This window comes from Oncorhynchus clarkii, chromosome 5, assembly GCF_045791955.1.
Source record: "Oncorhynchus clarkii lewisi isolate Uvic-CL-2024 chromosome 5, UVic_Ocla_1.0, whole genome shotgun sequence".
Taxonomy (NCBI): Eukaryota; Metazoa; Chordata; class Actinopteri; order Salmoniformes; family Salmonidae; genus Oncorhynchus; species Oncorhynchus clarkii.
The window spans coordinates 28,213,373-28,237,586 of record NC_092151.1 but is presented as its reverse complement, the minus strand read 5'-3'; the positions used below and the strand labels follow the sequence as shown (position 1 = coordinate 28,237,586).

General features: G+C 42.8%; 1 protein-coding gene across 1 annotated transcript; it reads right to left on the bottom strand.

Annotated features, from left to right (window-relative positions):
- Nucleotides 1–16,871: 16,871 nt before the first annotated feature.
- Nucleotides 16,872–24,103, bottom strand: LOC139408611 (zinc finger, AN1-type domain 5b). Its single transcript, XM_071152695.1, has 6 exons — nt 23,952–24,103; nt 19,428–19,600; nt 19,188–19,293; nt 18,910–19,007; nt 18,641–18,769; nt 16,872–18,481 (listed from the first exon to the last, which is right to left on the bottom strand). The coding sequence occupies exons 2-6, from the start codon at nt 19,579–19,581 to the stop codon at nt 18,333–18,335; spliced, it is 636 nt and encodes a 211-aa protein (XP_071008796.1). The 5' UTR covers nt 19,582–19,600; nt 23,952–24,103; the 3' UTR covers nt 16,872–18,332.
- Between the last annotated feature and the right edge of the window lie 111 nt (nt 24,104–24,214).

Sequence of the window (24,214 nt, the reverse complement as noted above, 5' to 3'; positions counted from 1 at the left end):
TGTTTTCAATGAGGAGACTCTCAGTTAGATAGCAAATGTTCAGTTTTTCCAAAAATATTATTTGTGTAGGAGAAATTGCTCCGTTTTGTTCATCACGTTTGGCTAAGAAAAAACCCAGAAAATTCAGTCATTAACAACGCCAAACTTTTTTCCAAATTAACTCCATAATATCGACAGAAACATGGCAAACGTTGTTTAGAATCAATCCTCAAGGTGTTTTTCACATATCTATTCGATGATAAATCATTCCTGGCAGTTTGGTTTCTCCTCTGAACCAAATAGGAAAATGCACGCAGCTGGAGATTACGCAATAATTTCGACGGAGGACACCATGCGGGCACCTGGTAAATGTAGTCTCTTATGGTCAATCTTCCAATGATATGCCTACAAATACGTCACAATGCTGCAGACACCTTGGGGAAACGACAGAAAGTGCATTCCTGGCGCATTCACAGCCATATAAGGAGACATTGGAACACAGCGCATTCAAAATCTGGGGTACTTCCTGTATGAAATTTCATCTTGGTTTCGCCTGTAGCATTAGTTCTGTGGCACTCACAGACAATATCTTTGCAGTTTTGGAAACGTCAGAGTGTTTTCTTTCCAAAGCTGTCAATTATATGCATAGTCGAGCATCTTTTCGTGACAAAATATCTTGTTTAAAACGAGAACGTTTTTTTATCCAAAAATTAAGAGCGCCCCCTAATGCATAACTGGTTTTAAGCTTTAATTTTTGTGTTTTGCACTTGTGAATGTATGAAAGTTAATTTCGCTATGCCTTTTCAGCGGATGTTGTTGAGGGGTTCCGCTAGCCCTAACAAGATATCAAAGTCAAATATCTTGAGTCAATAAGCATTCAACCCCTTTGTTATAGCAAACCTAAATAAGTTCAGGAGTAAAACTTTACTGAATAAATCACACAATAACATGATTTTTGAATGACTACCTGATCTTTTATGTAGTGTTGTCTCTCTTGTCGTGATGTGTGCTTTGTCCTATATTTTTATTTAATTGATTTGTATTTTTAATCCGAGCCCCCGTACCCGCATAAGGCCTTTTGCCTTTTGGTAGGCTGTCATTGTAAATAAGAATTTGTTCTCAACTGACTTGCCTAGTTAAATAAAGGTTAAATAAAAAATACAAATTAAAATAAAATCTCTATACACCACACACACTGAATGCACAAAACATTAGGAACACCTTCCTAATATTGAGTTGCACCCCCTTTTGCCCTCAGAACAGCCTCAAGTTGTCAGGGCATGAACTCTATAAGGTGTTGAAAGCATTCACAGGGATGTTGGCCGATGTTGACTGGATGTCCTTTAGGTGGGGGACCATTCTTGATACCCAAGGGAAACTATCTAGGTCAGTCTATCTAGGTGTTCCTAATGTTTTGTACACTCCATGTACAACTATCAGGAATAAAAATGTGCTTAACAAGTCACATATGTTTGTGTGCAATAATAGTGTTTAACATGATTTTTGAATGACTACCTCATCTCTGTACCCCAAACATATAATTAATTATCTGTAAGGTCCCTCCGTCGAGCAGTGAATTTCAAACACAGATTCAACCACAAAGACCAGGAAGGTTTTCCAATGCTTGGCAAGGAAGGGCACCAATTGGTAGATGGGTAAAAAAAAGCAGATGTGAAAATATCCCTTTGAACATGGTGAAGTTATTAATTATACTTCGGAAGATGTATCAATACACGCAGTCACTGCAAAGATACAGGCGCACTTGCTAACTCAGTTGCCGGAGAGGAAGGAAACCACTCAGCGATTTCACTATGAGGCCAATGGTGACTTTAAAACAGTTACAAAGTGTAAAATCCTTAAGAGTCTATAGGCGTGTGCATCAATGTAATAAAAAAAATGTAATAAAAAATTGAAATCGGTCAGTTTAACCTTTTACAGCAGTGGGCTAAATCAGGATCACACATTGTGATTCTAGATCATCTCAAACAAATCTACTTTGAAACAAAAGTATACACCTTACATACATGGTTTTGGGCTTAAAAAAAATATGACACCTGTACCATGTCAGATATAGAGTTGAAATGTATTCAATTTTGAGTTTGCATCCCAATATTACAATTTCTATACATCACAGAAGACAGAAATATAACAAAACTGTTTCACATAGAAACTCCGGATTTTCTTTGGTGATTTTCTAAAAATATTTATTAATTATGAAATTATGAAAAATATTCATAATATTCCACCCATGAGGCCAAAGAGTGCCCTTTTGGTCTATGACTGGTATATTTTATCATCGGACCCAGCTTTGCCGGCTGAATTTAAATATCCACCACGTATTGTGTATAGGAGAGGTCGCAATTTACGCGATAAATTGGTTTATGCCAACTGCCAGCCACAAAAGAAAATTAGCCAGGCTCTTTTACGCCCTCTACCAAATGGTAGCTATAAATGCAGAGGATGCGCACAGTGCAACAATATGATGAAGTGTGAATATTTCTGCCACCCACAAACAGGAAAATGGTTCCAAATAAATGACATTATTACGTGTTTTACCACCTATGTTATTTACATTATTAAATGTCCATGTGGGCTCTGTTATGTCGGGAAAACCACCCACTCTCTCAAACAGAGAATTAGTGAACATAAAAGTTCAATCAGGGGAAATGACAGGGATTATCCAGTCGCAGTACATTTCAATGACCTGAAGCATGACATTTCCACCTTTTAGATTTTGTGGCATCGAGAAAGTTAAGAAATCAGACAGGGGAGGAGATATTAATAATACTCTGAGTAAAATAGAATGTTTTTGGATTTTCACCCTCCAGACATTATTTCCTAAAGGACTTAATGATGAAATGCCTATGTATGTTATGTTGTGAATTTGAACATGAAATATGTGTCTCTTGTAGATTATTCTGACGTTTTTCGAACGATGTACCCAGTGACTAATGAAAATTTACTATGTCCTCATTGAGATTTTACAGACGTGTTCAATACGCCTTATTTATACACTTTTGTAATATTTATGAAATGCATATTGTTATATTTGGTAGCACTTATTTGTTTTTCCTTTGCCTCCAACCCCCTTCGATGTGTAGAACGGATGTGGGTGGGGCCAGGTCTACATAAGGGTGCAAATTTAAAAAATCACAAATGCTCTGACAAAGGCCGTGTGGCCAATACGTAAGCTTATTAAATATCAGTGATACTATCAAGAGCAGTGTGCGGTTTCCTTTTTCCTTCATCTTGTTCAATTGTTGCCATGCACCTGCAAATAAGATTGCTCAGATGTGCGAGTGCCTTTTGAATTTTGGTCTATGACTGCAGGAAAGGGCTACTCTAGAGATAGATATCTCAATCCGCCTACATCGGCCTTCCGCACCTGCAGTGTAAAGTGGCAGAGCTACAGCACTGTTTGTCAGACCAGGAAACATCCCGAAAATCAGTCTTCTCACGAAAGTGGTGTTAGAATGGTTTGGCCTACAAACTAATATGACCACTCTATGGGATGGGGAGACTATCACGAACACAATACTTTCTCCGTATTGTTCTACCACACCCACAACTGCCACGGGCCTCGTCTGAAGGTAACCTGGTACCAGTAAAAAAAAATGAATGGACTTTTTGTGCCAAAAAAAAGGGGTTAAATATGTGTCCAAAAAACACAATTATTTCCTGAGTTTTCTTTTATCTCAGACACTTTATAAGACAGACACTTCAAAACATTAGTCCCAAAAAATCATAAGGAATATCTGTTTTCCATATATCAAAGATTGTGTAAAGATTTTTTTTTACACGTAGAGGGGTCATAAAATTCCAAATTAAATAGCTAAATGATCCATGGTATGACCATCTTAAAACAATTCACAATGTTAGCTTAGTAGAACCCCTCTTTTTAGTTAGTGGCTCCATACAGTTAAGATGGCGCCGGAGAAGAAGGCTGACGTTTTACGTGTTCCTATACAATTGTGTTTTTTTTTTTTTTTTTTGCATTGTTTAACTTATTTTTAAAATTATTTTGTATTTTCTTTTTTTCGACTTCCTGGTTTTGACCCTTGCCTGTCCTGACTCTGAGCCCGCCTGCCTGACCACTCTGCCTACCCCTGACCTCGAGCCTACCTTTCGTCTTGTACCATTTGGACTCTGACCTGGTTTATAAACTCTCGCCTGTACCCGACCTGCCTTTTGCCTACCCCTTTTGTCATAATAAATATCGTAGCTCAACCATCTGCCTCCTGTGTCTGTATTTGGGTCTTGCCTTGTGCCCTTTATAAACTCACCAAAAAAAGAAACATCCCTTTCTCAGGACCTTGCCTTTCAAAGATCATTTGTAAAAATCCAAATAACTTCACAGATCTTCATTGTAAAGGGTTAAAACACTGTTTCCCATGCTTGTTCAATGAACCATAAACAATTAATGAACATGCACCTGTGGAACGGTCGTTAAGACACTAACAGCTTACAGACAGTAGGCAATTAAGGTCACAGTTATGAAAACTTAGGACACTAAAGAGGCCTTTCGATTGACTCTGAAAAACACTAAAAGAAAGATGCCCAGGATCCCTGCTCATCTGCTTGAACTTGCCTTAGGCATGCTGCAAGGAGGCATGAGGACTGCAGATGTAGCCAGGGCAATAAATTGCAACATCCGTACTGTGAGATGCCTAAGACAGGGATACAGGATGGACAGCTGATCGTCCTCGCAGTGGCAGACCACGTGTATCAACACCTGCACAGGATTGGTACATCCGAACAGCACACCTGCGGGACAGGTACAGGATGGCAACAACAACTGCCGTTACACCAGGTACGCACAATCCCTCTATCAGTGCTCAGACTGTCCGCAATAGGCTGAGAGAGGCTGGACTGAGGGCTTGTTGGCCTGTTGTAAGGCAGGTCCTCACCAGACATCACCGGCAAAAACGTTGCCTATGGGCACAAACCCACCGTCGCTGGCCCAGACAGGACTGGCAAAAAGTGCTCTTCACTGACGAGTCGCTGTTTTGTCTCACCGGGGGTGATGGTCAGATTCGCCTTTATCGTTGAAGGAATGAGCGTTACACCGAGGCCTGTACTCTGGAGTGGGATCGATCTGGAGGTGGAGGGTCCGTTATGGTCTGGGGCGTTGTGTCACAGTATCATCGGACTGAGCTTGTTGTCATTGCAGGCAACCTCAACGCTGTACTTTACAGGGAAACTTCCTCCTCCCTCATGTGTTACCCTTCTTGCAGGCTCATCCTGACATTACCCTCCAGCATGACAATGCCACCAGCCACACTGCTTGTTCTGTGCGTGATTTCCTGCAAGTCAGGAATGTCAGTGTTCTGCCATGGCCAGCGACGAGCCCAGATCTCAATCCCATTGAGCACGTCTGGGACCTGTTGGATCGGAGGGTGAGGGCTAGGGCCATTCCCCCCCAGAAATGTCCGGGAACTTGCAGGTGCCTTGGTGGAAGAGTGGGGTAACATCTCCCAGCAAGAACTGGAAAATCTGGTGCAGTCCGTGAGGATGAAATGCACCGCAGTACTTAATGCAGCTGGTGGCCACACCAGATACTGACTGTTACTTTTGATTTTGACCCCTCCTTTGTTCAGGGACACATTATTCCATTTCTGTTAGTCACATGTTTATGGAACGTGTTCAGTTTATGTCTGTTGTTGAATCTTATGTTCATACAAATATTTACACATGTTAAGTTTGCTGAAAATAAACGCAGTTGACAGTGAGAGGACGTTTAATTTTTTGCTGCGTTTAGTACGAGCTGGCCACGACAGACCCAGCAGGCTTGGACCAGCTCCATCACGTTGTCTCCCTGCAGGGAACCACCATTGGGAGCTACATTGTGACCTTTTAGAAGGGCTTCATTCCCTGACAGAACGCCACGACCAAGGGTTTAAGGCGATAATGGCGCAAATCCATGAAGTAGCTCATAGGCAGCATGCCACATCACAGACCTCCCAACCACTCAGTAACCTTTCTTCTAGTTGTGGATTGGTTCAACCTACCCTGGCTCCCCGAGAATCCTGCTTACCTCTTCAGGAGCGTTATGCAGTTGATCCTGGCACCTGCCGGGCTTTCCTTTCCCAGTGCTCCCTCATTTTCGAACTCCAGCCCTCTTCGTTCCCGTCGGTCCGATCGAAGATAGCGTATTTAATCACACTCATGTTTGGAAGGGCGCTCTCCTGGGCAACGGCTGTGTGGGAGCAGCAATCTGCTGTGTGCCATAGCCTGGAGGAATTTATGGCAGAGGTGAGAAAGGTTTTAGATTCTCCAGTGCCCGGGAGGGAGGTGGCTCAAAATACTGCAGGTACGTAGTGTGGCAGACTACGCAGTAGATTTTCGCACATTGGACACCGATAGTTCCTGGAATCCGGAGGCTCTGTTCGACACCTTCCTCCACGGACTGTTGGAGGGGAAAAAGGATGAGTTCCCAGCTCAGGAAATACCAATGGACCTCGATTCCCTCATTGCCCTTTCGATTAGGATCGATGGGCGCCTACGAGAACGCCAGTGTGAGAGGTCAGTCAGGCCATGGGAACACTCGTTCATTTGTTGATGCTGGCACACGCCCTATTGAATCAGGAAATCCCCGAAGTGTGTATTTCCAAGGAGAGCCGAAAACACCCGAGGTTCCTTGAGAATCATCGGCGACGGGTGAGTTAGTTAGTGCAGAGCCCATGCAACTGGGAAGAGCTATGTTATCGGTTGGGGAACGCTCATGTAGGCTGAGTTCTAAATGTTGTCTGTACTGTGGAGGTGTAGGACATTATATAGCCACCTGCCCTGTCAAGAAACCCTTTTCTCTAGTGAGTTCAAGTACTCTGGTGAGCCAGACTGGGAGTTCCCTAATTCCAATCACCCGTACACCTTTTTAAGTGTTTCTGCTGTGGGGAGACCAGTCTAAGTCTCTCAGGGTGCTCATTGACTCTGGGACTGATGAAAGTTTTATGGATGCTACCATGGTTTCTGAATGAGGTATTCCCACTCAACCTCTCTTTGTCCCCATGGACACAAGGGCACTGGACAGGTGCTCAATTGGAAGAGTCACCCATAGAACAGTGCACATTCAGATTTCAGCAAACCACAGTGAGACCATACAGTTCCTCCTCATCGATTCCCCCCATGTTCCTGTTGTTCGGGATTTTGCTACTTCTCTTTCCCCGCACTGTCCTTATGACTGTGCCATTGATCTCCTCCCCGGGCACCACACCACCTCGTGGTCGGCTATATTCTCTATCCGGCCCGGAGACCAAGGCCATGGAAGAGTACATTGAGAATTTTCTGGCTACTGGAGGCATCCGTCCGTCTGCATCTCCTGCCGGCGCAGGGTTTTTCTTTGTGGAGAAGACGGACAAGACCCTGTGTCCGTGCTTTGACTACAGGGGTCTTAATGATACAACAATCAATAATCGTTACCCCCCCTACCACTCCTCTCCTCAGCTTTCAAACCTCTCCAGGGGGCCACCATTTTTTCCAAGCTGGACCTTCGGAATGCCTACCACCTGGTTTGGATATGCCAAGGAGATTTAAAACAGCCAGCGGACATTATGAGTACCAGGTCATGCCGTTTGGACTCACTCGCTGTCTTCCAGGCCCTGGTAAACGATGTGCTCCGGGACATGCTAAATTGTTTTGTGTTCGTTTACCTTGACGACATCCTGTTTTTTTTTCCCGGTCTGTCAAAGAACATGTTCTCCATGTCAGACAAGTCCTTCAGTGCCTCTGGAGAACCAGTTGGTTGTGAAAGCCGAGATGTGTGAGTTACACCGCCTGACAATCTCCTTTCTGGGATATGTCATCGCTGATGGAAATGTCCAAATGGATTCTGAAAAGGTGAAAGCAGTGGTAGATTGGCCTCAACCTACGTCCAGATTGGTCTCAACCTACGCCCCCCACTCTCTGCAATCACCTCTCCCAAAGTACCGTTCACATGGTCTCTAGCTGTTGACAGAGCCTTTGTGGACCTGAAGCATCGGTTCACCACAGCACCCATCCTCATCCATCCGGACCTGTCTCGCCAATTTGTGGTAAGAGGTTGATGCTTCTGATGTTGGAGTGGGGGCCATCCTGTCCCAGCGATCTGCCCAAAAGCTCCATCCCTGTGCCTTCCTGTCTCATCGTCTCAATCCTGCTGAAAGGAACTACAATGTTGATAACCGAGAACTTCCGGCTGTCAAGATGGCGCTGGAAGAGTGGAAGCACTGGCTGGAAGGAGCAAAACAGCCATTTTTGGTTTGGACCGACCATAAAAATGTGTAATAACTCCGTACAGCCAAGTGCCTCATCTCCAGGCAGGCCCGGTGGGCTTTGTTATTTTACAAGATTCAACTTCACCATTTCCTACCACCCAGGGTCCAAAAACGTGAAGCCTAACGCCCTCTCCCATCTATACAGTTCCTCTGCCACCCCCTCAGTCTCTGAAACCATTCTCCCTACCTCCATGCCATGCAAGGCACAACATTCCCAGCCTGAACCTGAAGGGGGCCCAGCTGACCGGTTGTTTGTCCGAAACTAGGCCCGGTCCCAGGTCCTGGAATGGGCTCATTCATCTATTCCTCCAGGTTCACATAGAACCCTAGCCTTCCTCCGACAACATTTCTGGTAGCCCACAATGGTTCCTGACGTCTCTGCCTTTGTCTCCACATGCATTGTGTGTGCTCAGAACAAGACTCCACGGCAAGCTCCTTCTGGCTTCCTTCAGCCACAACCTGTCCCTCATCGTCCCTGGTCCCATATCTCTCTGGACTTTGTCACTGGGCTCCCTCCGTCTGATGGCAACAACGTCATTCTGACGGTAGTGGATCGGTTCTCCAAGGCCACCCATTTCATCCCTGTCCCCAAACTACCCTCTGCCAAGGAGATGGCCCAGCTCATGGTGCAGCACGTCTTCCGGATCCATGGACTCCCAGTGGACATTGTCTCCAACCGGGGTCCATCCTCAGTTCTCGTCTCAGTTCTGGAAGGCGTTTGGCACTCTTATTGGGTCGTCGAGCCAGCCTATCCTCCGGATTCCATGCCCAATCCAACGGCCAGTCGGAACGAGCTAACCAGGACCTGGAAACCACCCTACGATGCCTACTCTCAACTAACTCCACTCCCTGGAGCCGGCAACTGGTCTGGGTGGAGTATTTCCGGAACACCCTTCTCTGTTCAGCTACGGGACTCTCCCCTTTTGAGTGCTCCATGGGGTATCAGCCTACACTCTTCCCAGAACAAGAGCAGGAAGTCACCCACGACCTAGATGTTCATCCGCCGCTGTCGACGTACTTGGAGAAGAACTCGGGCGGCACTTCTCAAGACCAAGTCCAGGTATCGTTCACAAGCGGATCGCCACCGGACTCCAGCTCCCCGCTACCGCTTTGGGCAGAGGGTATGGCTTTCCACATGGGACCTGCCCCTTCGGGTGGAGTCCCGCAGACTGTCCCCTCATTTCATTGGTCCTTTTCCCATCTCTAGAGTCCTTAGTTATGGGAAGGTTACGGTCCAGAGGAGAGGTGCTGGGTTCCCGCTAGAGATATCCTGAATCCAGCCCTCATTGCCAGGTATGCGCCCAGGTAGGACGCCATAGTCTTGTATCGTTTGGACTCTGACCTGGTTTATGAACTCTCGCCTGTATCCAACCTGCCTTTTGCCTACCACTTTTGTCATAATAAATATCGGAGCTCAACCATCTACCTCCTACGTCTGCATTTGGTCTCGCATTGTGCCCTTATATAAGCTTTAGAATAAGCTGCAATATTTGCAGCCATGTAGGTGATAATAGGCGCTGATCTGTATTCAGTATAATTCTAATGTTAAGGTAAGATTTGACTGGAGAAAGCTGATCTGAATTCAGCACTGCATTTCTTTCGATCCTATCAGTATCGACACATGCTCCAACAACAAAGTTCTCCCTATGTGGTATTTTGGGAAATGCATGTGAGTTCTTCGGCCGTTATAGGAACGATGCATCGTTAAAACACTTGTAAGCTTAAGTTCCATCGCTATCGGGAAACCGGGCCCAGGACATTTAAACAGTTAGAGACACTCTCACTCATCTGTTCAAACAGAGACACTCTCACTCATCTGGACATCAGACACCATGACCACACACGGACCAAGACAAACAGCCTTAAAGATTTAATGAAAGTTTAGGTTTCCTTTTCAAGACCCATTAGGTAAAACAAACACATTATGCACATTTTACATATTCAATGTGCAATTGATACACTACATGCAGAATATTGGAGGACTATATTGTCCATAAATAGTTTCATGAATGAGTGAGAATATAGAATATATGTAGTAACACATACAGTACACACACAAAGATATAGAACACACACCTCTGAACCTGTTCACAAAGATATAGAACACACACACCTGTTGGTCCCCATTAAATAATGGAGGGGAGCTCATCTTCCACAGCATAAACTACGGTCATCAGCCCTGTCAAGAAGAAAACACACATGTATAAGACATTGCATCTATCACCAGTATATATATTTTTTGTTAAACTGTGCAATCATGTTATTACAATCACATTATTCCAACCAATAATATTCCTGAAATTATTCCACCTTCAATGATAAAAGTAAACCCCAGATCATGATCAACAGCTTTCATGCAAATATAGTCATCATACAATTCTGAACACATTCCTGTTTAAACATTTCTCAGATGATTGTAAATCTATTTAATGCATTTTCCCCATGAATTATGCATGTGTAATTAAATGTGAAGTAATACCACTTCATGTACAATCTGGGCAAAAAAAAACACTACAATCATGTAGGCTATAATAACCTACTCTAACATGTCTTTCAATGTGGGTACAAGTACATTTTGTGCACAAATCCACATTGAACCTTGATCTGATAAGGGGGCGACAAAAACAAAGAATCCAGTCAAAGCCGTCTCCAGCTTGTCACCTACTGGACAATAGGGATATTAGCATTGGTATTGTGAATAAAGGAGGTGTTTTGCTTGAGCATAATCCATACAGTAAGGACCAATGAGTGGTGAACATTTAACATCAGATGGTTTCACAATCAAAGAAAATAATGTCCCATAAAATGAAGGTGTGAGGAAATTCAATTGAACGATGTGCCAAAGAAAAGTACCTTGCTGTGTCTCATGCCTCCCTCTACAGCATGTTATTCCTAGCCTTGACATGACTGTCACATAACAAGCCCTAACAGTGTTTCTCACCAATGTTATATTAAGCATATTACTTAGGAACTACGCCTACAAGCCAGTAGACAAATAAACCTGTTATTGGACTAATATAAGTACATGTAGGTATGTGTTGACTGTCAGAGAGCTGGCAATAACATGAGGTTCAACTTGTTGCCCAGAGATTTCTTTCTCCCACACGTGGTATTTGGGGGCCTTTTATAGTAATCCACTGGGTGCCAGATGTGACTGTGAACCGTGGGTTGTTCTGTAGCTGAACACGTGCTGCTTGTTTTAGGCTGAGTATGCCTGCCTGACTGACAGTGTGCATCTAAACATAGCATACTGGGCCTGCTTCCCCAATAGCGATGGAATTTAGGCTTACAAGTGTTTTAAAGATGAATATTTCCTACAACGGCCTAAGACTTAAAAAGTGTTTCCTGAAAACTCCATGTAGGGAGATCGTCATCGTTAGAGCAGGTGTGGATACTAATAGGATCAAAAGAAAGGCAGCGCTGATCTTGGATCAGCTTTCTCTATTCAAATCCAACCTTAATTATTCCACAACACTGACAACAGATCAGCTTCTAGAAAGATAATAGCTTATCACCTATGGCTGCAAATATTGATGAGGCTTATTCTAATGCTTACTCTACAATAATGCACTAAATCAAAGGTATTCACATTGCGCACAATACACATCATGAAATATATTGAGACAAAATACAGTTGCCTACAATTAAGCAAAAAGGGAAATTGATTTCAATATTATTGAATTATATAGACCGATACAATTTTAATTTCAATAATATTTTGTATCATTCCCTTGACTGTAACATTTGCAAAGACATAAATGATTTGTAGTCAACTTCGTTGTGAAGTTATCTGTGGTCTGTGACAGATAAACATCTTGATCATGTTCAGCAGAGACCTGTGTAGCCAGTACAGTGAAAGGAAAAAAATAACGGCACACTTCATTGTTATATGAGTGGTCTGAACGAGCGTTTTCAAGTGCAACTTTAGTAACAAAGGTTTTGGGAAATAGCGAAGAGATTTAATGATGCTCCTACCAAGATTCCAACGATGAACTTAGCCTTAAAATGACTTTGGGAAACGGGGTCCTGTACTGGTGGAAGTTGGGGGTGAGTATTTCACGTGAGAGAAGGCCATGCATCTGAAGGTTGCCAGTCTCTATATTTACCCATAGGCAGAGACACAGACTATAAAAAAGCAGAACCGCCACAGTTGTCATAGCACTGAGGAAGAACATCAGTCATTTAGGTTTTGTCCCTCTGGTCATATTAAAATAGCATGGCAGTGTAGCAAGCCACTGCAATTATATAGTGATACTAGCAAATATAAGACATTGGAGTCTCAGAGACATAGGGAAATAAATCACCTTCAATGTTGCAACAACATGTATTAAAGACTCACAATGTGAAAACGGGTTACAATAGCTGATGATGGCATTTTGTATATTTTTTGCATCCCCAGTAGCCGACGCTAATGGCGAAAGCTAGTCTTACTGGGGTCCGACACATAACGAAAAAGACATTACAGATAAAAGACTTTACAATTTTAACATGTAGTGTCAGCATGTGTGCACGCATCTATCAGTTACACATACATGTCAGTACGTACACACAACAAGCAGGTCACATGGGGCAGAGCCTTTGTGCCTTGCGGTGTTGCTTTAATTGTTTTTTTAAAACCAGGTTTGCTGTTCAGTGGCGCTATATGCAATGGGAGTCCCATGCACTCATGGCTCTATATAATACTGTATGTTTCCTTAAATTTGTTCTGGACTTGGGGACTGTGAAAAGACCCCTGGTGGCATGTCTGGTGGGGGGGTGGCATGCATAGTATTAATATTAGCCCTCTGATTGTGAAGAGCAAGAACAATTTGGGGCGGCCTAGTGGTTAGAGCGTTGGGCCTGTAACCCGAAAGGTTGCTAGATTGAATCCCTGAGCTGACAAGGTAAAAATCTGTCGTTCTGCCTCTGAACAAGGCAGTTAACCCACTGTTCCTAGGCCGTCATTGTAAATAAGAATTCTTAACTGACTTGCCTAGGAAATTAAAAAATAAATCCTGTTCTGGGCCAGGTGTATTTTAACTAGGTCTTTCTTTGCAGCACTTGACTATATGACTGGACAATAATCAAGATAAGATAACAACTAGAGCCTACAGGACTTGCTTTGTGTAGTGTGGTGTCAGACCTCTCCCCATGTTTACAGCTATTGAATCTATACGTTCTGACCATGACAGTTTACAATCTAAGGTAATACCAATGAATTTTGTCTCGTCAACTTGTTCAACCATTCATTACCAGATTCAGCTGAGGTCTAGAACTGTTTGTACCAAATACAATGCTTTGAATTTTTAGATATGTGCACGATGAGTTTATTACTGGCCACCCATTCTAAAATTGACTGTAACTCCTTGTTACGGGTGTCAGTGACTTCGTTAGCTGTGGTTGCTGACGTGTATATGGTTGAATCCTCAGGACACACATGCTTTGTTTAATTCTAGTGGCAGGTCATTGGTAAAAATAGAAAAGAGTAGAGTACCTAGAGCGCTGCTCTTCGGTACACCACACTTCACATGTTTGACATTAGAGAAGCTTCCATTAAAGAAAACCCTCAGTTCTATTAGATAGCTCTGAATCCAGGTTGAAAAGCCATAACACATACATTTTCTCAACAACAGGTTGTGGTCAATAATATCAAAGGCTGCACTGAAATCCTCTCAGCAATTTCTTTCAATCAATCATGTCATTTGTGTCAGTGCAGTACATGTTGAATGCCCTTTTCTATAAGCATGCTGAAAGTCTATTGTTAATTTGTTTACAGAGAAATAGCATTGTATTTGGTTAAACACCATTTTTCCCCCAACAGTTTGCTAAGAGTTGGCAGCAAGCTGATAGGTCTGCTTTTAGAACCAACAAAGGCAGCTTTACCACTCTTGGGTAGCGGAATGAATTTGACTTCCTTCTCAGATTAAAGAATGACAGATAGGAGTGGCTATAGAGTCAGCTTCCCTCCTCGGTAGCTTTCCACCTAAGTTGTCAATGCCAGGAGGTTTGTCATGATTGATCGATAACAATTTTTCCACCTTTACCACACTAACTTAAAAAATTCTAACTTACAATGCTTTTATTTCATTATTTGTTTATTTATGCATGAGTACGATGGCACACTATTCGTTGGTGGCATTTCCTACCTAAGTTTGCCCACTTTGCCAATTAAGTAATCATTCAAATAATTGGCAACATCAAGTTGGTTTGTGATAAATAAGCCACCTGATTTGATGAAAGTCAGAGCTGAATTTCTCTTTCTGCCCATAATGTCATTTAAAGTATTCCAAAGTTTTTTTCCATCATTCTTTATATCATTGATCTTGGCTTCATAATACAGTTTCTTCTTCTTTTTGTTGACTTTAGTCACATGATTTGTCAATTTGCAGTAAGTCAGCCAGTCAGATGTGCAGCCAGCCGTATTAGCCACTCCGTTGGCCACGTCTTTCAGCCTTCACAATTTTAACAGTCAGTTTCTTAACAGGTGCATGTTTATCAATAATTGGAAGAAGTAATTTCACAAATTCTTCAAGTGCAGTGTCTGGATGCTCCTTATTAATAACATCAGACCTACAAATATTTTAACATCATCACATAAGAGTCACAGCAAAACCTTTTGTATGATCTCTTACACACTATTTTATTCATGGCTTTTGGAACTTTGGCTTTCCTGGATTTAGCCACTATATCATGATCACTGCATCCAATGGGTACGGATACAGTTTTAGACCAGTATTAGTAAAAATGTGATCAATACATGTGGATGATCCTGTTCCTGTAGTGTTTGTAAACACCCTGGTAGGTTGATTAATAACCGGAACCAGATTACAGTCACTGGTTACAGTGAAAAGCTTCCACTTGAGCAGACATGATGAAAACCTGTCAATATTCAGCTCCCCAAGAAAGTAGACCTCTCTGTTTACATCACATACACTATCAAGCATTTCACACACATGATTTATATACTGACTGTTAGCACTTTGTGGTCTATAGCAAGACCCCAAAAGAATAGGCTTTAGATGAGGCAAGTGAACCTGCAGCCACAACACTTCAAAAACAATTGACATGAGATATACTGTAAGCATTACAGGGATATGGCTCTGAATATATACACCAACGCCTTCCCCATAGGAATTCCTGTATCTTCTATATATGTTATATCCTTGTATTGATTGCTACAAAGGAATTATCTAAATTAATCTCAGAAATAGCTAATATATGAATGTTATCTGATGTTAGCAAGTTATTGATTTCATGAACCTTATTTCTAAGGCTACATATATTGTCAATATGGGCTATTTTCAGCCCTTTCCTGGGTAGCTTACCAGTGATAGACATAACATGGAAAAGAGCAAAGCAATGAAACATTCAGCAGTCGATTAATCAGTTGGTGTTGGTAAGTTTCTTCGTGTGCTGCTGGGTTGAAGCTACTAACCTATAGGCTTGGCTCCCTCATCCATTCCAGGCTTTTGGGAGGGAGGACAATGAGCCTGTCATAGCGGATGTAAGCAATGTCACCAAGTGCTCTAGCAGCTTTCATGGCTGGGATAAGTTCTTTCCTCTTCTGGCGCACAGCTGCAGGATAGTCCTTGTTGAGGAAGATATAAGTTCCTCTCAAGTTCTTGGCACTTTCCAGAACAGCTGTCTTGTCCTTTAACCTCAGGAACTTGACCACTATCGACCTGGGCCCGTCACCTGGGCTGGTGATGGGTTTTCCAGTCCTGTGGGTGCGCTCCACCTCAAATCGTCCTGTGATCAATCTTCAGTTTCTTTGAGATAACTTCCCTCACTTTGTCTTTAGATGCCATTCAGGTCTAATGTCGAGATTCTGCAATTCCTTCCCCAACAATGTTGTTCCACCTTGATTGTCCCTCGAGAATCTGATTTCTCAGTCATTGTAATCATGGATTCACATACAGAAATGATGTCCTCTCTCACTGACTTACAGATTGCTGTCACCTTGCAGTTTTGTTTAAACTCATCGAGCTGACCCTGGGAGAACTGCAAACTGCTCTTCGGGTCCTGTACCCCTCAGGTAGTTCATTCTTTTATTAGTTGAATCCACCAGTATTTAGACAACACTTGAAGCCATTTTCTTGTTGTAACAACTGGTTGTAGAACAATTTTTGTTAGTTTAAAAGATCATTCACCGGTGATAGACATCACAGTCCTCAACTGTACTCCCACTGGCTTTGGTCTTTGTCATAGTAGCAACGTAGGCTACGCTGTTACTCCTCGCAGTTCCAGAAAGGGCAGGTCACAAGGAAGATTGAAACAGCAGGGATCAAGACAGACACAAACCCGGGACAATCCGTTATCCCAGCTACAAGGGATAATCCCGTCGCAGGCGGCATTCAAGTCAAGAAAACCCCTCTAGCTTGATAGGCAGCTAGGCCAGCTGCTATGTCAAGCAGTTCCCCAGATCCTTGGTTGGCAGGATCCATGGACAGCTAGTTGCTGAGACCGCTGCTGACACAAACCGCATCGCGGGACCCCAAAAAAAGGTAGCTAGCTAGAAACTTTTTCAATAGAACAGTTGAGACTCAAAACAAACCGAGCTTTCCCTCAATTCAACAGGAAGTTAAAAGAACACACTGCGTTCTGTTAGACAGGTAACTCTCAAGCCACGATATGAGTGAAATAAATTGCCCGAGTACATGATTCTATATCTCTGTACATAATTTTATTTACATGGTACAATTTTGCTGTAATGTTGGGTAACAAGATTATATGTGCGGTACATAAATATAAAGATGGTTTGTACAAACTTGCATAACTAAAAAAAGGGTTAAAATGAAAAAGGTGAAATCTCACAGCCCTACCGAGAGACTAGAGCTGAGCAGCCAGACACACAAAAAAAGTCCACTGGATCAGTTCTGACTACTGAGGAACACAGGTACTTGCACACAATACTCAGCCACCATCCATCCATCAAATGGCATACATTAGACATGTGTTTAATACATAGCATGTGATTCGCACTACACAATATAAATCAGAAATATCACACATTTTCTGGGAAATATTGATCAAAAGATTAGTGGACCTAACCCTTCCAACCTCAGCAATCTGGTTAATTTAGGCTATTTGTCATTGATACAACAACCCAAGCAAAACATCCCATATCCTCAAATAAGATCACAGAATGTGCATCAGCACTGTCACATGACAACAGTTTGGGGTCACATGACCCGATCTCAATTGCAGGAAGTGAACGGTCTTCCGCCAGTCTCCCATCCAGCCAGACAAAGGCAGCGCCAAGTTTCCCCTTCAAATACACATTACATCACAGCATCAGACCTAAATACTTTTTAGAAACCCCATCTTTAACGGATACAAGTAAACCTAAGCAATGGTTTTTAGTGCAGCACACATTGCAGGAAGAATGAACCAGTGGAGCAGGCTTGTATGAGTACACTGATATTCTGTTTGATTCTGATGAGAACCTATAGGGCTGGAACAGAACACATCCATCCTCCAAGTGTCAGTGCCGCTTTCACCATTCATACTGGATGATCATTTCATAAGCATCTTGAACAGGTTGTTCTTTAGGTGATAAAAAAAATAAAAGACTTCATTTGTTAAAGTCACTTCTTCACATCTGATCTCACAATAGAGAATGTGCTTGGGGGTCTCCCCTGAATTGAGGCCCCATACAGCACAGACACAAACATGTCTGGTAGTACATATAAATGGACTGATCCGGTCAGGGCTGTAACAGTCTTATAGGCTACAACGTCCCCCATCTCCTCAGAAAAATCGCATAAATACAGAGTCAAAGTAGTAAACTCATGACAACCACAACACATCAGACCGCCTACTTGACAACAATCAGATTCCCCAAAAACACTAAGAATTAAGCCAGGTCCAGGCGTCCCTGGAAAAGAGTGTCCTAGAGTCTGCTGATTTTTTTTTTAGTTCTTATTTTGTCTTTAATTTCTTGTAAAATCGTAAGCTCAGACAGACAGAAAACAGAAGAAAAATGTGATCGTTCATGCATTGCAGACAACTGGATTCCCCCCATACTGTAAAAAAAAACTAGTCCTTTAGAACGCAGGTCAAGCGCGAGTCCTTTTTTTTGCCAATCACTCCAAGTGTTCAAGGTCAAAGTGAGAGAAGGTCTTATATTCTCTGGATCTTGTCAGCCACCACCACAGGGTTCTCCTTGCGGATCTTGGCGGCGGCGTCGGCTTTGTAGTCATACGGGCAGTTGTGCTTGTCTGAATAACGGTGGAGTCCACAGAACAGGTTCCCACAGCGGCAGTCAAAACCTGACAGAGCAAAAAGGCACAGTGAGTCAGTCACACTAATATCACCTCTGCGCAGTGTATCCTATACTCAATCATAGAGAGGCACATAAGCCATAGTCTTGACTGAGGTCTGACTGAATAAGCAACAATGTTAGGCAGTACTGGATTGTTTGTCCTCACCTGTAAGGCCAACCTTCTTGCGGCACATGAAGCACCTGTTCTTTTTTGGTTTGGCGGAGTCGGGTGATTTGGATTCATCACTGCCGGCAGCACTAGGAGGGGAAGCTGAGGCGGTGGGCTGAGTGACCACTGGAAAGACCAGAAAAATAAGACATCAAAACAACAGAGCCCAGAGACTATTCACAACCACCTCCCATCACAGGCCTGTAACCACTCACGTGACCCCCACCCAATGAGGCACTGAACACCCATATGAATCAGACACGCACCAGGTTCTGCAAGCTCTGCTTTAGGCGACGCTCCTTCCTCTTCACAGGAAATGCTCATCTCGGTCATCTGTTGGGTAACAGGAAGAGCTGCTGCCCCACTACAGTGAGAGAAAGCGAACAGGTGTATTAGGCTAAAAAAAATCCTCCACTTCATACTAGCAATCTCATTCAGATGTAACAATATAACAAACGTGGTGCGAGAGAAGTGAGTCATTTGGTGATACTTGGTCTTAAAGAATGGTTTCCATGGTCATTTCAGAGTAGCAACAGACCCTCACCTGGCAGCTTCGGCCTCCGCTTCAGCAGCAGCAGCATTATTCAAGGATGCCTCAATTCTCTGGATGGTCGAGGTCTCCATTGTGGGGCTACTGGACACACTGCCACCTAAATGAAACAATACATGATTAGATTAACTAAGATAAAATGCACTGACTGCAAAAACATGGAGTTGTAAGGCATCTGCTTCTCAAACAGATAAAGATTAACAAAACCAATTAGGGAGGAAAGGCAGATCTTACCCATTGCACTCAGGGGGCTCACTCCATTGTTCTGTCTGGTCAGGTGGTCCTTATAGCAGACAGAGCACATGCCACTGGTCCTGGGGTTTCCAAAGAAACCACAGCCGGTGGCACAAAGCATGGGCGCTTGGCTCTGATTGGTCTCCTGTGCCATCTCTGCTGATTGAATTGTCCTGGACATAATTAAAATAGAGATTCCTTAGAAAATGGGAATACATTTTTTAATAACACTTTCAATATAAAAACGCTGGTCAAAAGTTTTTTTTATGCTTTTGAGTTTTGAAAATGCAGATTTCTGAACGCTAATGTGACCTCTGTCAATAGAAGATACTGAACCCACAACCTAAGAAGCAACATGCCTACTCCAGCATTCTCAGGGCAGTCCTGTAATCACTGTAGCATTGAGCTGCTTGCCACCATTAAAAAAAATCCCTGCCACTTAATTCAGGTAACCATATATACCCAACCATTGTCCCATTACGGCGTCAGAGCACAGCGTCGCCAGTGAGGCCATCTTCCTTTTGACTTTGAACTAAGACTACTACTACGACCACTACTACCACTACTAAGACTACGTTGGCAAACAACCTGAAAGGGTGCATGCACACTGCCACCTAGAGTCTTGTTTGAACAGATATAAAGTAGGGTTGGGCGATGTCTGGAATCCTGCATCACAACTGATAATGGCGCTAACGTTGTTGGAATGGCCATGGCTGAACTGTTTCGGCCACAATCTCAATGTTACAAACAATTCTCTTAAGCAGGAAAAGGCCAACACTGACAGAGCATTTGGTGTCCGTTGAGCTATCAATGGCGTGTTCTCCAAAAAGCTAGCCGAGAAGAGAACTGCGTGATGAGTTCAGACTCACTCAACACTCCCCAATCAAACTCTATTAATTATTGTTTTAAGATGGTCATATTATGGATCGTTTGGCAATTAGATTTTTAGGAACCCTTTGGGTATAAATAAAATATTGAATTTGGCCTACTACTATAGCCCAGAGAAATGCATTGCATGACACATTCATAAATGGCAAAACAGTCAAAAACAAATCATAAGAAGTGTTTAGCTTACATCTAGGAGATACAATAAAGTTCTAGACAGAGACACACTAAACAAAAATATAAAATGCAATATGTAAAGTGTTGGTCCCTTGTTTCAAGATAATCTATCCACTTGACAGGTGTGGCATATCAAGAAGCTGATTAAACAGCATGATCATTACACAGGTGCACCTTTTGCTGGGGACAATTAAAGGCCACACTAAAATGTGCAGTTGTGTCACAACACAATGCCACCGATGTCTCAAGTTGAGGGAACGTGCAATTGGGATACTGACTGCAGGAATGTCAACCAGAGCTGTTGCCAGAGAATTGAATGTCCATCTCTACCATAAGCTGCCTCCAATGTAATTTCAGAGAATTTGGTAGTCTGTACCGGTGCGTCAATCGACTCTAGGTGGTTAAAGCCAGAAAAATATAAAATGCTTGTGTTCCTTGTCAGAAACCTTTTTGCAAGATATGGCTAAAATAATAGGCAGAAGGGTTTTATTACCACTTATCGAAAGCGCTGCTGTAGGAGCTTATGCAATGCCCTTTGCTCAATTCAAGGCTATGAATAAACCCTTCCATTTTGTAATAGATGGTTCTCGCTCTGTCAATATTACTGTACCATGTTTTTATTTAGGCTATTCACAAACATAAAACTTTGAGACTCAGTTAATGGCTTCTTACATTAATTTGAAGGTTGATCATGAAAGAGTAGGCTATATGCTTAAGCCAACAAGTCACATTCAAATAGAATGATGATTGGGGGAAAAAGGGAAAGTAAGCTTTTAAAACAAGCCAGACAATGGAGTGTCCGCTGCAAAAGGCCCATGATCATCCGACATTGAAGAGGTGAGAGAAATGTTCAGACATTCTGCACAGCTTTTGGCACCATATACATTCATTAAAATAGACTATGGCAAATAAGAATAGGTAGGTCATTTGGTATGTTTCCTGTTGAGTGCTGCCCGACTCCAGCTGTACCAGCCAAGTTAAAACAAGCGTCTGTTAAAAATTCTATTTGCTTCTGTCACATCACGACATCAAACATTGTTGATCTCCAATTACATTGTAGTATCGCCCAACCCTTATTAAGTAAAGGATGCCGATTTACCGCAATCTGTAGTTATGGAAGGTTTCCTCATGAGTATAATTCAGTGTCATTTCCTTCAGTTAACTACTTAAAATGATGAAAGTCCTCAATGGCGCTGCCCATGCTAAAGCAGGCTTCTGGGCACTAGGGTCCTCCATCTACGGGTTCAACTCAACTCGCTCACAGTGGGTTTATTTGGAGGCACATTGAATGTTCTCTAAACAGAGATTTGATAATCCCAGGGTTTTAATAGCCTCGCTGTCTGTAGGCAGTTTTTTTTTATATATATATATTTTTAACAACATTAATTTCAGCACCATCTGTCAGTCACTCTTTCAGCACTATGTTTATCAGTTGGGGTTTAGACCCAGTTAGAATTTAAACCATGATAGCACCATCGGTGAGTTCATCACAGTAAATGTGTGGCTGCCTGCCTGGTTATCGTCAACAGACAAGACAGGGGTCTAAACAGATGGCGGGATGTGAAAACAGTGTTCAATCATTGGCAAGAAGCAATTAGTCCTTCTGGTTGCTTCACTCACTATAATGTCCAGAGATGAACAGAGTGGTGTGTGAACCTTTCCCCAACCCAGAGCGTTCTGATCAGCTACAAACAACTGGGATAGTGGTACAGTAACAGTCTTAAGGCAGGTTGATAAATACCCCAAATTAAGTAGCCAGTTTCCATTAGCTTAACCGTAGCCAACTAGTCTGTTCATGGAAGAAAACGAAAAGCAAGTTGAGGCACTTGTATCAGTCTTCTAGGAACCGAGGAGTGCCGCGCAGGGGTGGGGAGACTCACAAGCCCATGCCACGCTTTCTAGCGAAATGCGTCAGAGGTTTCCCCCAGAAAGGCACTTCAATCGCCGCATCACGTGTATGCCTGCTGACTGCAGTGCTCTTTGCTGCCCCAAACTCGCATGGACGGGGTATTAGCTTTCGCCTGTCACAAGGGTGCAATGTGACAGGCTGATCTCAAAGGCGCACCCACACGACCTCGCTACGCTATTTATAGGTAACCCTGGAAGCACCACTAAAGTTTGGTTACGTCACCAAACCGTAGCGCCTGCTCACAGTGAGACGGGTCCGTTCGTAATTTGTTTCTACAGAAACGTGTGGAGGGCGCTCACGGTTTGACTGAGATATGGTAAATGTTTACATACAAGCTGCAATGCCACACACACGCCTTGAATTGTATTGACAAGAGCGGTGGCTTTGCCTTACACATATATAATAACCCGTGTGTTGCTAGGTAGCTACATTATAAGCCAACACCAACAGTCCCATTTCTTAGCACATATGATTTTGATGTCTGCAATACCGATGAGCTCCCCCCATTAATCAACTAACAATGTTATACAAAACTACAATGGATCTATCATTATCCATTTAATAAATCCCCCACACAGACTGGCAAGCAAGTTGGGACAACAGTTCCGGGGAACGAATCAGACGGTGCAATACCAGTACAGATGGAGTAGAGGCCTCGATTGCTCTTTAAATCCACTGAGTCACGCTAGGCTACGTAGCTAGTGAAGATTGTAATTCCGACATCTAACTAAGTTAGCCTACCATCACTGTACTACCAAACAACGTCGTGATAGATGTTCAGCTAACTACAAATGATCATACAGCAGTAATTACTATGATCCAGCAAGATAACTAGTGAAATGTGGTTCATCCAAGTCACGACGATTACCGTTAGCTAGCGAAGGTTAGCGCTTTGTCTTTTCCTTTTGTTCCCGTTTTGTCAATTCAACATGAACAAATGTAGTTCTTCCAGTAATTGATGTATACCAAAACATCTGTAGCGACAGTCAAATAAAACGGATGTCAATTTAAAACAGACTTTAGGGACGTTAATCATGTAAAATATTCGAAGGTTGAGCAGGTGGCCTCGCGTTGATCCACATCACAGTCAAGCTAGCTTAGCTAACGACGACGCATACGGAATCAGATAGTTGCCGTTTTAGGTCGGCGCTGGCTCATGAGAAGCCTTTGGACGATAAGTCCTACTTGCTAACAATTGTTTTCCGCGGTGTAATAAAAAAAAGATAATTGTTTGACCCCCCCAAATAAACAGCCAGCTAACGTTAACTAGCGTAACTTAACCCCTCATTTATTGGGGAAAAAGTACATATCTGTATTTAGCTAGCTATTGACCCTCATTGTGTAATCGTAAAGTAATGAAACTAGGTTTAAATAGCTAGTTAAACACATTTAAGTTGTATTTTAACGGTAAAACTAGCTCGTTAGCTACTTATCGATACCCTTTCAAAGACACTCAACAGCCAGTAACGTTCGTTAAACATCAACAATACTTTGCTTTTCATAACGCGCAAGCTAGTTCGCTGGAAAATATTTTGTAAAGGAGTTTAACTTACCGTCAGAACTAGTGTTTTTGCACTGTAACGTTAGTTGGTCGTTCGCTGTACAAAAAGTCCTGGCAGACTCTCCCCGTTACCCTTCCTGAGATACTAAGGGCTCCGTCTAAAAGTACGCCCGCTAGAGAAGCTACTGACCGTTTTCCGCTTCTGTTTTTTTTTTTTGGCCTTCTTTAGTACGAGTGGTAACATACGTCATGGAAAATAGCGACCCTCTGATTGGAAGACAGGAGTGTAGGGGGCACCTAGTTTCGGTCGTCGCT